This window comes from Zootoca vivipara, chromosome 10 (genome assembly GCF_963506605.1).
Source record: "Zootoca vivipara chromosome 10, rZooViv1.1, whole genome shotgun sequence".
Lineage (NCBI taxonomy): Eukaryota > Metazoa > Chordata > Lepidosauria > Squamata > Lacertidae > Zootoca > Zootoca vivipara.
The window spans coordinates 24,198,533-24,213,560 of NC_083285.1; the positions used below are offsets into that span (position 1 = coordinate 24,198,533).

At 39.7% G+C, this 15,028-nt stretch overlaps 1 protein-coding gene across 1 annotated transcript; it reads right to left on the reverse strand.

Annotated features, from left to right (window-relative positions):
- SLC38A2 (solute carrier family 38 member 2) lies at positions 1 to 14,366 on the reverse strand. Its single transcript, XM_035128294.2, has 16 exons — positions 13,879 to 14,366; positions 12,588 to 12,834; positions 12,149 to 12,230; positions 11,891 to 12,006; positions 8,591 to 8,664; positions 8,387 to 8,479; positions 8,116 to 8,197; positions 6,585 to 6,667; positions 5,956 to 6,014; positions 5,635 to 5,805; positions 4,673 to 4,752; positions 4,470 to 4,570; positions 3,706 to 3,830; positions 2,518 to 2,662; positions 2,303 to 2,400; positions 1 to 1,785 (listed from the first exon to the last, which is right to left on the reverse strand). The coding sequence occupies exons 2-16, from the start codon at positions 12,707 to 12,709 to the stop codon at positions 1,687 to 1,689; spliced, it is 1,530 nt and encodes a 509-aa protein (XP_034984185.1). The 5' UTR covers positions 12,710 to 12,834; positions 13,879 to 14,366; the 3' UTR covers positions 1 to 1,686.
- Between the last annotated feature and the right edge of the window lie 662 nt (positions 14,367 to 15,028).

Below are 15,028 nucleotides of genomic sequence, written 5' to 3' on the forward strand. Positions count from 1 at the left end.
TGTGTTCTTCTTGTATACCCTGACAAAATTTAGAGGAGCTGGATGGGATATGGGAAGTACATGGAAGAATTTCCATTTCCTGTAATGTCCCCAGTATGCCAAATGCACACAGAGAAAGGGCTCTTTAATGCTCCATGGTGATCTCTTTGCAAACAGGGAAGGATCCAGCACTCAGTGACCACGGAATTAACACCTCCTTTTCAAAGCAAACTACTTAAGGCTCAAACCGCACATGTCTATATCAGAAAAATATGAGATGACAGTGTAGTCCCGTCAAGGTCTTAATACTAATAATAGTAATTTTAAAAGGCTGCTGTACAATGTATGTTGCATTAGGAATTCCAGTTGCCTTATGAAGAGAGCTTTTGCCATATACACGTACTATATGCAATTAGGAATATCACATTGTCAGAGAGGAACAAAAACATAAAATAATTTAAAATCCAACAATGGATGAAAACTTGTAGTTGAAAAACATCGTACAGTGTGTGAATACTGCTATACTGCTAGTAAACAATAGTAGGACCTCATTTTTACTTGTTTTTTTAAAAAAACCAACCAGCTAAAATGTGTAAAATTTTCACTGGATCATGTGAACCCCAAATTAATGGCAAATGACCCAACATGATTTGGTTGGTACCTGCAACTGAATAATAATGATCCCATTTGTTTAATCTAATTGCACTATTGAGTACCTCAAGAAGAAAAATGCTTAGGATTGTACTTCCAGCAATTTGCCAAATACTGCTCCTATGCATCCCTCATTAATTTCAAGGGCCTTGTTTGGTTGTAGCACTAATTGGATTGGATTCTATGTTTGCTACATAAAAATTGTTTTAATACATCATCCATTCTAATGGTATGAAATCTTTTTTAAAACATGACAATTTGAGTAAATAGCTACTTGAAAGAGTGTGGTGGTTTATGTTGGTTGGATTAGAAATATTGCCACGGGGTTGTCTTAACATGTATTTGTTTGGTTTTAGGTTAGAATAACTAAGTTACGTGTAGAAATCATTAAACAGTTTTGAGTCTTTCAAATTAATCAACCTTTCACATTATAGGTTTCAAAAATAATTTCATATGGCCAAAAAATATACTTTTAAGGATATGCCTCTGTAGGCAGGCAAAACATGTTGAATTTAGAACTCTGCTTAAACAGTTTTACGGATTTCTTTTTACCCTTATTTGGATCATCAACTTACAAAACATTTTCTTAAAGTCAAAATAGTGCTTTTGAGGTCCATAAAATTTTTGGTACAAAAATAATAGTGTTTTTCTCATTCACTTTCAATGGTTAGCTTACCCCCTCCTGATGTAAACTAACTTATTTCTCACATCAATTGTTTCCATTAGGCACATTCAAGTAAAACAATAAAATATCCAAGTAACAATGACAAAAGCCAAACATGGCTTGATAAAATTTTACAGAGAGAGCTGTCCATTCTCTGGAATGGAATAAATAGTCACTTCCCTCAGCCAACGATTCAGGTGGTTTGATGTTAGTATCGATTCCCATAGTGCAGAATAGTATCTTTTCTTTAAAAAAGTTCACCTATTCTCCATTCAGAAGAACCAGCATCAAAGAATCTGCATTTCGAAAGGAAGCAGAATTGCAAACGTGGGTAAGAAGTTCTGTTTTTCTCAGTAGATGGTTGAATGAGCACTGGAGTCCAAAGCAGATAGCTAATGGCCATTAGAAGCAGCATTGCTGGTCCAATCCAGAATGATCAAGGTCATACTTCCAGTCATCACAAATACGCCACTGATCAGGAAAAGAAGAGCCTACAAAGACATTATATAAAAAAAATATTGAAGGATTTTGCCAGAAACAAATGGAACTTGATAAAGAAAAGGGCCAATTGTGCACATATAAGGGAACTTGTATACACAGCTGGGGCTCACATTCTGCATTTCCCAAAAGCAAGATGACAAAACTTTAAACATGTCTTGCCTTCTCTGTTGTGGGAGATGTAGCTGTGAAAATTTATCAAGGAACTCTGGCTTATTGTACAGTTCCTTTTCCACACTGATGGTTATTTCCTTTGAATCCGTGATAAAATGTCTGTTGCTAGTTAAGAATTTGATAAGGACTCAAGAGCTCCCTTAATCTTCTTATATTAGCTGTACATTTCCAGCAACCTAATTCTACATAAATACATAAATGTTTCAATGTTTTTCTTTCATGACTAGCATGCTTGATAGTCATTCTGCTCATGCAGCCAAATAGCTCTTGCCGTTTTCTGATTCTACTGATCGAGCTAGACAAGCATGATAATAATGAGCACTTCTCTTTACTCACCCCAATCTTCTGAACAGATTTCATTGGTTCTTTCTTCACTAGCTTAATGTAGAAAGCAGATGGCAGTATAAAGATCAGCATGGCAGCAGCGGAGGCACCTGTGTTAATAAAAAAAAATGGTCAACATTTCTATTACAGTATTCTGATTTTTTTTAAAATAAAAAAAAGCTTTAGAAAATGACAGCAAGAAGAACCGAGAACAACAGAACCCTTACCAATGAATCCAAATATATCTCGAATTGTGGGAACAAAGATCACGAGAATGTTGGTGAATACCAAAAGAGCCATTGTAATTGCAGTATGGCGCCACCAACTAAATTCTTTCCCTGAACACAACAACTGTGTGATGGAGCTGCGGATCTGTGAAATAAATGGAAGTTTATTAAAATCATTTTTAAAAAAAACAACAACACCTTAAAGGCATATTCCAAGTACATTTTTCAAACTTTTGGAAATGTTTATAACGTTGTAACAATGAGTGAGAGGGATAGCCTGTGGGGGAAATCCATTTTGAAGTTTTGGTAGCCCTTATAGATAGCCAAAGGTTTCAGGTTGGATCCTAAGGCAAGTTAAAATTAAGGAAATTTGCAGAAGGAAAGTTCACAATTGCCTCCTCCTCTTTCCATCTCAACTTGTTCAAGAGGGCGCTCCAATTCTTCGGAGAGTCTTTGGCAGAAGATTGGTTGGGGTGTGTGTGGTCACACAGATGGTTGCATAGGGGAGGAAGGAGCAGCAAGCTTTCCTTCTGTGAACTTCCCAGTGTTAACTTTCCTCATGTTTTGAGCCTTTACTTTTAGGCTGCTTCTCATTCAGTCTACCAGCTTAAAGCTAAAGCTAAAGGGACCCCTGACCATTAGGTCCAGTTGTGACTGACTCTGGGGTTGCGGCGCTCATCTCGCGTTATTGGCCGAGGGAGCCGGCGTACAGCTTCCAGGTCATGTGCCCAGCATGGCAAAGCCGCTTCTGGCGAACCAGAGCAGCACACGGAAACGCCGTTTACCTTCCCGCTTGGAGTGGTACCTATTTATCTACTTGGACTTTGACGTGCTTTTGAACTGCTAGGTTGACAGGAGCTGGGACTGAGCAATGGGAGCTCACCCCGTCGCGGGGATTCCAACAGCCGACCTTCTGATCGGCAAGCCCTAGGCTCTGTGGTTTAACCCACAGCACCACCCGTGTCCCGACAGCTTAAAGCTAAAATGCTTCAATTTAACAGCAGTCGGAATAGATCTCTTTGCCTTTCATGCTCAACAAAAACAAACTGATGCAGAAAGGTGAAATAGCAGGAAATTATTATTATTTTATTTTTAAAAAAATCACAACTGGAAATTAGCAGACAAATTCTAAATCAGCTTGATTTCCAAATTACTGTTGAAGCTGGGGGAAAAACTGAGGTCACTTACTGGGAAAATCACAACTGGCACAGTAAGTGTCACTGCCATCAGGACAGCCAGACGAACGATAAGGAGAAGAACATCAGCTCCCAGGACTTCAGCATAAGTATGAAGCAACTCTGGCTCAACTTTTGCTGCAAAGAAAATTGTGTTTTAATAGAATGTTAATTACTGTAGATGGTAAAAAATATATATAATAGGAAAATCCCTGTGCTCTGTTTAAATACATATCAATTGATTCTCAAATGGAGTTTTCCAATTATGCTTCTAAACCCTACTTGTTCTACTTATTTACATTTATTGGTTTTCATATAAATCCAGAGAGCTATGTTTTGCCATCAGTCACATTTCTAACAGCATTCACTCCCCTTGCAACATGATCCTAAGCATCTCTACTTAGAAGCTAGCCCTCCTGAATCTAACGAGGCTTGCTTCTTATTAGCAGTGCATTTCAAACTGCGAATCTGCACTCCTTTGAATAAATTACTCAGAAATGATATTCAAATAAGTTAACTGGACTTTGGAGAGCAAGCGCCTCATGGCTCTCATCTGAGATTACATTCATAGTCGTAAGATGCAAATAGCACGCATGAACTTAAACACTTGTAAAGTCCCATTGGTTTCAGTAGGAAGACTTTAGCACATTACTAGACCTCTCCCACCAAAATGAACGTTAAGGGTGGTTTATTTGGGTTGGTTTGTGTCTGGCCAAAATGTGCACAGAATGTTTAGGTACAAAAAAAGGAAACAGAAACAGAAGAGAAGTTGCTCACCATAAAATGTCAGGTAGCCGAAGAGAGCAGCTAGAAGATACATGAGGAACATGGCAAAAAATGAAACATTGGAGACTTTCATCATTCTTCTGCGGCTTCGCCTGTTTCAAAGAAACAAAATGTATTATCGATTCTGAAATTATGTGCTTCCATTCCTGTTTCTATAAAATATCTGACATGTAACATGCGCAAGACTTACTTACCCTTTCAGTTCTTCATAAATAGGAAGAACAGCAGGATGGCAGACGAAGGAAAATGTTAAGATTGGTACAGCGTAGACCGTCTGAAAAGCACAAAAATACAAATGCACTTATGAATATTTCTGTAATATTAACTTGTAAGTATATTTCTTCATTAGCTAAGGCTGCAGTGCTAGTAAGCACACTCCAGGTACTTTGGGTTAAAATTCCCACCCCTGACAGTTGTCTATACTAGCTAGATCTTATGGAAGTTATAGTCCACAGTAGAGGGATGACATCAGACTGGGGAAGGATTCACGAGGGAGCTAGCTTCATTATTTATTTATTTTTAAAAAGTGGGATTTACACCTAAATTAACATGCGCAAGATTGCACAGAAAGGCTGTAATCCTAACCTTCAGTCCAGACTGCTAGAGGGCGCTATGATTGGGTGGGCATCCCTACCGATTGGCCTCTGCCTGCCTTCACAATAGTCAGTGTAAAGCCCCAAACAAATTGTTCTTGGACTGGAGCAGGACCAGTCATGCATCTTACTTAGAGTATAAGCCTATGTGCACTTTCCCAGAAGTAAGCTCCATTGAGTGTGGTGGAAACTTTCAACAGCTTCAGAACCCACAATTCATCTTTATAGGCAATAGGCCAGATAGCTGTTTTGCATGACAAAAATTCAAAACACAGGCATTTGCTAAATAGGGATTGGATTGCTTGCATTGTTAAAAGCCAGCAATGTACTTAATTATTGGCACCCTTGTGCCCAAGACAAAAATGTTCTCCAGCTTACAGTCATATCCTGTTTAACATAAGGACATTTAAAGAAGCACTGAACCTTACTACGGGTACACAGTGCTCTTGTAAGAGAAAAATGATTTTTTTCAGCAGTCAATGAGGCTTTTAAATAGTCACAATTAAATTTCTAATTAGTATAGCAGATTATTTTCTCCCACCCCCTCTTATACTAATATTTACCTGTGAATTGAAGATGAAATATTTTGGTGTGCATTGGTCGTTACTGGTTATATTAACTTCTGATACATGAAAAGGTGCAGTGGTTGAAAGATGTTCTAGGGTGGTGTTCAGAGTTGCATTAATCAAGTCACTTTCCAGTCCACATGGAATTTGAAATTTCTTGCAAATGACCTAACGGAGAATGACAAAGCGTACTGCCTGTTACTTTCATGGGATACATTTGTTCTAGAAAACAATGACATTAATTAGAAGTCACTAGCATCTCACTTGAATTAAATATCCTAAACACTTAAATGTATGCGTAGAAAATGTTGCACTTACGACAATAAGGAAGAAGACCATGCACAACAAGGAAAATCCGCTGGTGTAACCCAGATAACCTGAAACAGAAAAATGCTTTAAATTAGTCCTTGTAACATATTTGGGAGATGGCACATCCAGTAGCATTGTCTGCACAACTCAAAAGTGAGTTTCCAAGACAAGGGATTTACAGGAATTGAAATTGTTAATATGTTGATTCAAAATCACTGAACAACTAGAAAGCACACACCTTTGTTTTAGCAATTATCTGGGTTTACCTTTCCATTCTGTTATCCCAAATCAAATCAACACATCCAATAAGAACACTATTAGATTTAATGTGGTGGTTCCATCCTGCTCTTTCATACTTTATTAGGGCCCCCCAACTTTAATAAAACTTACACCCAGGTAAATGGATATAAAAACTGATGCTCAAGTATATTGCCTTCATATTGGCATATATCTGTATTTCATCAGCTAGGAGGGCTTTGGAAACTGCTGTGCCTCTTAGCTCTCCATGCACAGTAAAACTGAGCAGAATGTAGAAGTGGCTTCCATATTACAGGTGCCATGGTTAATCACAAAGAGGACTGCCATTATTTCCCAATTTGTTCACCCTAGTTTTATTTATATCTCCTGTGCCTACTTACCTAAATTTTTCAACAATGACAAAGGAAGAATGAGCCACAAGGATACCAATATAACCAAATAATCACCGTTGAGGTACCATTCTCTGTAAGAAAAGAAAGAAATCTTAGTTGAAAAACTGCGCGGTCATCACATCTATAATTTAAAAATATTATATTGTTATCACAGTGCAATAGAGAAACACAGGACACCAGTACTGGTCCAGAGTACCTATTACACGTGAGTTCCCATTAATGGCTACGTTTCTGTAAGGTCCTGTCTTTGGGGAGTACTTTACTTTTCTACAGCTCTCAATAGGAAAGACCCTCTTGTGCACATGTGGTTGTGCTTTGCTGGGTTACAGCAGCTACATTGGATTAAGTAGCACAGATATCAATGAGACTAAGCTCCAGTTAACACCTTCAGAAGGACTGGCAGCCTAATCCATAATATGTTTACTCAAAAGCAAGTCTGAGTCCAATGGGAGCTTATTTCCTAAGTGGTATGGCACAGGACTACCACAGGGGGGATATAGGAGGCCTTACACCAGGCATCCCCCAAACTGCGGCCCTCCAGATGTTTTGGCCTACAACTCCCATGATCCCTAGCTAACAGGACCAGTGGTCGGGGATGGTGGGAATTGTAGTCCAAAACATCTGGAGGGCCGAAGTTTGGGGATGCCTGCTATAGCTATTCGAAAATGCAATGAGCATAGTTCAGAGAAAGCTACATGAAACTAAGCACCATTGAGTTTGATGTGGCTTAGTGGTCTGATTACAGTCTAAGGAATACAATGAGGTTTAGATATTGCATACTTTCTATGGGTTGCAAGCATTGTCTCCACTAAAATATGGGGGAATCTCATACTCTAATCATGCTATTTGAATTCCTGTAGAAACACAACTCATGTCCCTGAATGCTTGTGCCCAAATAGTTACATAGCTGCCAAGTTTTCCCTTTTCTCACAAGGAAGCCTATTCAGCATAAGGGAAAATCCCTTTAAAAAAGGGATAACTTGGCAGCTATGAATAGTTACTTCCGATTCAAGAGTAACATCACTGCAGTGACTAAGATGGGATGATACTTACAATAATATTTTGTATGAAGGCAGTGTGAAAAAAACTACCATACACATGCTGGCTTCTAAGAACATGTTGGAAATACAGCTTGATTACATTTTCAGAACAAAGAAGTAATTGGACTGGCCATTCAGTGAACACCATAGCTGCCAAGTTATCCCTTTTTTAAAGGGATTTTCCCTTATGCTGAATAGGCTTCCTTGTGAGAAAAGGGAAAACTTGGCAGCTATGGTGAACACTGTTCCTGTTTACATCTCCTGCTATTCTGTTAAACAACAAGGCTTTTTTCTAACCCCTTTCCTACTATAGGCTGTATCATATGTCAAACAGACCACTCAACAAGTAGGCCAGTATAACTGGATCTCAACCATGATCTCTTCTTACATGTTTCAATGGAAGACATCAGATAAAATTTCTACAATGCCTATTTCTGTTCCCACTAACAGTTTCTCTGTTGAGCAGTTCGAAGACTTACCCTGTGCTCTCTTTGATGTTCATAAATGCCTTGATGACCAATGGTAACTCATATTTCACAATGTAGAGGTAGCTTGACATAGCTGCAGGTGAATGATATTGTACATCAATGCAAATAGAGAGCATGGCACAAAAGGGCCACAGAAACATGTTTCTTGGTGTCACTTTTAGCTTGCTAATGGAAACATGTTGTGTGACAAGCTCATCTCATCAGAACAAAGAAGAAAAGTGTTTCAGAGTGTAAAAAGGGACATTTATCTGAAAAACCTCACCTCCAATGTTCTGCATTGTAATAGATCCAGATGCTGCAAGTTTTCCAGCCATGCCAAAGGCCTTCATTCCCAGTTGTTCATATAGCAGAGACCCTACAGCAACAAGAAACAGAGCAGTTGCTAGAGTGTAATTTAAAGTTACAAGTTTGTATTTTATAAGTGTAGGGAAGGGAATTTCTTAGTCACAAGTAGATGTTAACATACCTCCTTCATTGGCAGTCTTCAAGAGTAGATGAACGGAGTATAAAGAAAATATTGACACGAAGCACAGAAGAATTCTTTAAAAAACACATAAACAAACAACTTTTACTTTGGCTGAAATAAGCATCTAAATTGCAACAAGAAAAGATAACAAAATCAGGCTCAGTTCTGCCAAAGCGATGCGCTTCCCAAGTGATAAAATGATAACTGGTTTTAAAGGTGGCTGTATAATTCCTGAAGAAAATATTGAAATAATTCTAAAAATAAATGTAATTAGAACAGTGGTGCTCTTTATTGTGGAGGTTATAAGAAGCCATCCCAACAAGGATTACATATGATTCCGTTGACATGCTTCTAAAGGTGGACTACCTGCCTTTAAGCTAGTTCAGACTCACTCTATGTTAACCACAAGCCCTTTCTAGGCAAACATTTCTCCCCATCTGAGATATTGAAAGGGGAAGCAAAATATTGCTTCCCTTTCTTTTCTGTTCATTTTAGTACTTACAAAAATAAATGGAGCTCATGACTCTTAAGTTTAGACAATCAAAAATGGTTATAGTTTTGAGTTTTTTAATCATAATATTAAACACTGGCACCTCCTGCGGTGGAGCTATAATGATAAAATGTCAGCATCTCAATGCAATACTCATGTTGATTTACGGGAATGCCCAATCTGATCATAGATACAAGCAATGCACATTTGCATTGAACTTCCTTTCATATAATGGATGCAATCCAGCACATGCTTAAATCCCAGGGGTCTAAGGAGTAGCACTCCACTGAACTAAATAGACAAACTGATTACAGATTGCCCCCAATTAGACTTGGCTTCATGGCTATGTTAATGTCAATGTCCATTGTTGCAGAGTCATTTACATAAGACAAAAAATTTCTACCAATAAGAATTTCATCATTATAAGCAACAAAGATACAGCTATCTAGATAAAAATCAAGGTAAACTATATAGGAGATGTTTGAAAATTCAAGTGGAAGCTAATACGCTTGCTTCTGGGATTGTATACATGAATACCATTAAACATATACACAAAATTTATTCAAAATTATAGATCTGTTCTTCATCCAACGTTAAATCTACAAAGCAACTGTTCTATAGCAAATAGGCATATTCGTGGGGACTTGTTCTTCCTTTTAAGACTGATAATTAAATTACATGTTCCAAAACAAAACTGAGCTATTTAAGACTTTAAACTAATAGCCCAATCAAAGGCAGATTTACTCAGAACTTCCCCTGTGTTTAAGTGGAGTTAGATGTGCATAAAACTAGCAGCACAATACTTAACATGCTTATTCTGAAGCAAGTCCATTAACACCCATGAAATCTACTCTGTACTTAGGACTCTGCCTTAAAGTACATTTCGGAGAAATTAAGTTGTCCATGGAAAATAAATAAAACTTAAACTTTGTCTGATAAAACAACACACTGAATTCAGCATGCATACATACCAAAAGGACCGTTTTATCTTGGTTACAATGCCATCAGCATAATGCATGCCAGAGGTATACACTGCAGGGCAAAGTGTAATGCAAAGCCCATTTAAGTTCAACAAAGGTAAAGGTACCCCTGACCATTAGGTCCAGTCGTTACCGACTCTGGGGTTGCGGTGCTCATCTCGCGTTATTGGCCGAGGGAGCCGGCGTACAGCTTCCAGGTCATGTGGCCAGATGTTTTTGGACTACAATTCCGTCATCCCTGACCACTGGCCTTCTTAGCTAGGGATCATGGGAGTTGTAGGCCAAAACATCTGAAGGGCCGCAGTTTGGGGATGCCTGTTTTAAACCATCCTCCTGGGATGGAACAATTTCTTTGGTTCCTATTAAGGCTTCATAGTGTAAAAATCAGAAAATTAGACCTCTGTATTTTGCCCCTCTAATTACAGGTGGGTAGCTATATTGGTCTGAGTCGAAGCAAAATAAAAAAATTCCTTCAGTAGCACCTTAAAGGCCAACTAAGTTTTTATTTTGGTATAAGCTTTCGTGTGCAAGCACACTTCGTCAGATACACTGAAACAGAATCCACCAGACCCAGATTCTGTTTCAGTGTATCTCACACGAAAGCTCATACCAAAATAAAAACTTAGTTGGTCTTTAAGGTGCTACTGAAGGAATTTTTTTATTTTGCCCCTCTAAGACAGGCATATGCAAACTCCGGGCCTCCAGATGTTTGGGACTACAATTCCCATCATCCCTGACCACTAGTCCTGTTAGTTAGGGATCATGGGAATTGTAGTCCCAAACATCTGGAGTTTGCCTCTAAGAGTTCCACTGTAATAGATGCTACTATGACCATCTCTCACTGGCTTTGCTTTTCCAAGGCTACACATTCTCAATATACACTGCCCTCTACAGGAAACATATATACAATATGCATGTATTAAATACAGGCAAGCGATCTCCTTGTTTTCCATGCCAGTGAGCATGTAGCTAGAAACCTATTTGCCTAGAAATGTATTCTCCAATTTCTTAATCCCCAAGGACTATGAATATATACAAATTTTAACCTGAAAGGTGTATTAGTGTGTATCCCAAGGCTGAGGCAAATAGTAATTTAGGGGGAAATTGACAAGAGAGTGTAGAGATGAAATTGACAAGCACTTTGTGCTGCTAGGAACAGAAATGTCTTGTGATATTATATACGCAAGTCTAGCTACAGGACACTATGGGCCAGGAATCAGGATGGGTAAGTGAGGTTTTACACGAGCTGGAGAAGCAAGTAGTGACATTTAAACTGGAGAAAGCATGCATTTATGAATGGCAGGAATGTGTATTAACCGAAAATGGAATACTTAAAAGCACTGGAAAATGCACATGTAATATAATTTCTTCCTTAGAATGAATAAAAATATTTATTTCCCCTTTTTCTTTTCTCCTTCCCCTATTTTGAAAGATGCTAAGACAGGACAGGTGAAATCCAGCAAAAAATAAATAAATGTTTTGAGTCCATTTATTTTAGCAGGAGAGATTTAAACACGTGCTTAACTTTCTGGCTGAAATCATCAACCGAGGCTCTCAATTTTAACCTGATCTCAAGCATGGCTCACTGAGAAACAAGTTCCACAGAGCTTGTTTCCAAATGGGTATGCATAGGATTCCATCCCTGGTCTCAGTGGGATTAAACTGGTTTATATTCGAATAGCCCGGGAGTTCTAATGTGTGTTCATTCACTTGGCAACTGTGCCCAAGTTTCCTTTCCATGGTTACATTTTAAAATGGCAAACGGAAAACATTAGCATGCACAAACACCAACAATATAATGCTGCAATTCTGCTGCATTCTAATACTTACACAAAGAGAGCAATTCCAGTGTTTGCCATGGCATAAGAAAGTCCAAGGATACCACTGCCCACAATAGCATTGCTCAGATTAAATACTGACATCCCAAAGGAAGTAGTACCTGGACGCTGTGAATAAGAAAAAAAGTGTGGTGGTGGTTAATAATTTGTTCAGAAACAATTATTTGCAAATGGTTTTAATTTGCGGGGGGGGGGAGCCTTATCTTCACTTATGTACTCAATACTAAAAAGATTTGTGATGCATGCTTACATATTCAGTTTCATATTTCTTCTTTCCAGGATTGGATTCAAGTAAAAAGTTTTGGTTTTCTGGATCCATGTCTACATAATGGCTGTGAGAGGGGGGAAAGAAGGAAAACAAAGCAACTTAAGTATTATCAACTTTTGAAAAAAGCAACATAAAACAACATTGGGGTCTTCTTTATTGCGTAATCCACCAATTTCAATAAGATTTGGTCTGGGAAGGGTTGGTTTTTGCTGCTGTATGTACAAACTGAGATATTGGCCATTCTTGCGGCCTTTTTTTTTTTATTAAAGGTAAATTTGGGGATGAAGGTTGAAATCCACTTCCGTCAAAATCAATCAGAGATTTGTCATTGATTTGAAGAGGAACTGGACTATGTATCATTATTGCTATTATTACTACTGTTACTATTATTATTAAAGCAATGCACAGAAACATCTCTGACCTCTTCATAGCAGCTGGTTTTGTTGGGTAGGGGTAGTTGAAGTCATTGCTGTTGGAACTGTAGCTGCTGCTGTCTTCTTCGTCAGGAGTCGTGTTGAGCTTGCCCATTTCAGCTTTGGTCATGATGGGATCCAGGATGCCTTTTTTCGGGTACCGGATTAAAAGCAGGCAAATTCACTATTTGGGATAGTGGCAGCAAGCCTGGGCTCCTCTTGATCTTTTGTCCTTGGCTGCTGGACTTGCCTTGTCTGTGAAGGTAAAAAAAAAAAAAAGGGAAACGTCAATACTGCAGTAGTCCTCCCGAATTGGGTCACGTGAGCAGCTGCTGCTGCTGCTGCTGCCGCCGCCGCTTTTGCTCACCGCGGCTGATTCATAGGCAGCCAGGCGAGTGGAAAAGTACCAGCAGAGATGGGAGGGAGGAGGGGGATGGCGAGGGAAGGAAAAGTACAAGAGAGTAGAACAAAGATAATCTCCAGCTTCGACACGGCAGCCCCCGCCACTGGGGGAGATCTTCGTGGGAAAGTCAAGGGGGTGCGCAACACAACACAACACATCACATATCTGCCCAACAACCCATTTCGACCTATACATCACCTGCTCCCCACTCCCCCCCCCCGCAAGACATTTAAAGGTAGTCATTTTAATTATAAGGGTTGACTTCTTAAAGGGTAGACTAAACCACGAGAAACCCGAAATTGCATCGGCTAGTTTAAAGTTCACGAAAATCGACTTGTGTAAAACCAGAAATGACACACTGACACACACACACACACAAATCTCTGTACAGGCTTGGGCAGCCGGCCAACTCCACCCCATCTGAACGGAAAATGATGCAACCCAGTTGGGCGATTGTCACATTTCCTTTCGATAAATTAACCACCCTGCCTTGCTCGTTATCCTTTCATTGTCCATTCATTGCTATTTCTTTCTTCCACCCTTCCTCTTAAATAATAATAATAATAATAATGATAATAATAATAATATAATAAAAGAGGGGTCCCTGCATTTTTAAAATGGAAAAAATGCAAATCAGTCACAAGACTGCACCAGCAGCGCCTGTTTTCTGCTAGGTCTTCCCCATCCCAAGCACTCCAAAGATGCAGCAACGCTGGCTGGGCTATTTCTTTCTCTCTCTTTTTTTGAACACTCAATCTTACGTAAAGAAACGATTTGGGTTTGTGTTGTTGTTGCCATGCCTTCGCTACCACAGCAGCAAACCAGCCCCCTCCCCAAGACCACAGATTCCCCCCCAACCCCCTGAAACAGCAGCCCAAGAAGTTTTTTTTTTTTACCTCGATCAGTGAAGCTGCGGGCAAAACCCTGGATGTTCCGGAGCTCCTTTCCACCCCACAAAAATTAAAATTCAAAAAAAATTCTGAAGGACCACGAGATCTTCGAGATTTAATTCGCGTCTTCAACGGTAGCAAAAGAACAAAATATCCCCTCGGATATTAACAATGAAAAGGCCCAGTAAGAAAAAATATATATATCTATAAATTAAAATATCAGCAATAGGTGTTTTTTTATAAATTGTTTCGTAAAAAAAGCCGGTATAAAATAACAATAATTTATGGTTCTTTTATTAAATAAAACAAGAAGAATAACGACGAAAATTCAGGAGGCGGAGAGTGAGGTATGCGGCTTGGACGCTTGGCGAGGTGGTTGGTTTTTGTGTTTTTCTCTATTGCGAGCCGCCGAGCAGAAGGCACAGCAGCATCTCTCGTGGAACGTCGCGCTCAGGTCTGGGGAATGTCTGGCGATGCCTCCGCTTTTGAGGGCGGAATGCGGCAACGTCAGAGAAGGGGGAGCGGCGGAAAGACAGGGCGCGGCTTCCCCTCGACAACGTGCAGCGGCTTTTCTTTGTATACTAACACGGAGCTCCGTAGCTCCGCCCCGGGCGCTCTTCCGCCTCCGCCTCCGCCTTACGAGGCAGCTCCAGGGACATTGGGGAGGAGCCGCTTCTTTCCCGCACAAAAAGCAATCACGAGGCTGTTACTTAGCAGCCGGGCGGCGAAACTTGACGCTGGCGATTCTTCGAAATGCTGGAGGCAGTTTCAATTACATCCATAGCTGCCAAGTTTCCCCTTTTCTCGCGAGGAAGCCTATTCAGCATAAGGGAAAATCCCTTTAAAAAAGGGATAACTTGGCAGCTATGATTACATCCCGCTGGCAACAGGGCAGCAGGGCTTTGCTTTTGGATCCCAAGTTTTTTTCAGGGTTGCCCATGTCCCGTGGGTGCCTTCCGCCTCAGTTTCCCCATCTGCAAAACCAGAACAACACAGGATCGTCTGTATTAGCGCTTCCAAGTTCATGAGGATTATATAGATAGGCTTGCCACGTGTCCTCGTTTTCCAGGACACGTCCTCTTTTACAGGGGTAAAATCTGAGACAAATTTCATGTATTTATTTTGAATGGCTGCCATAGCGGCATAGAATCTTAGG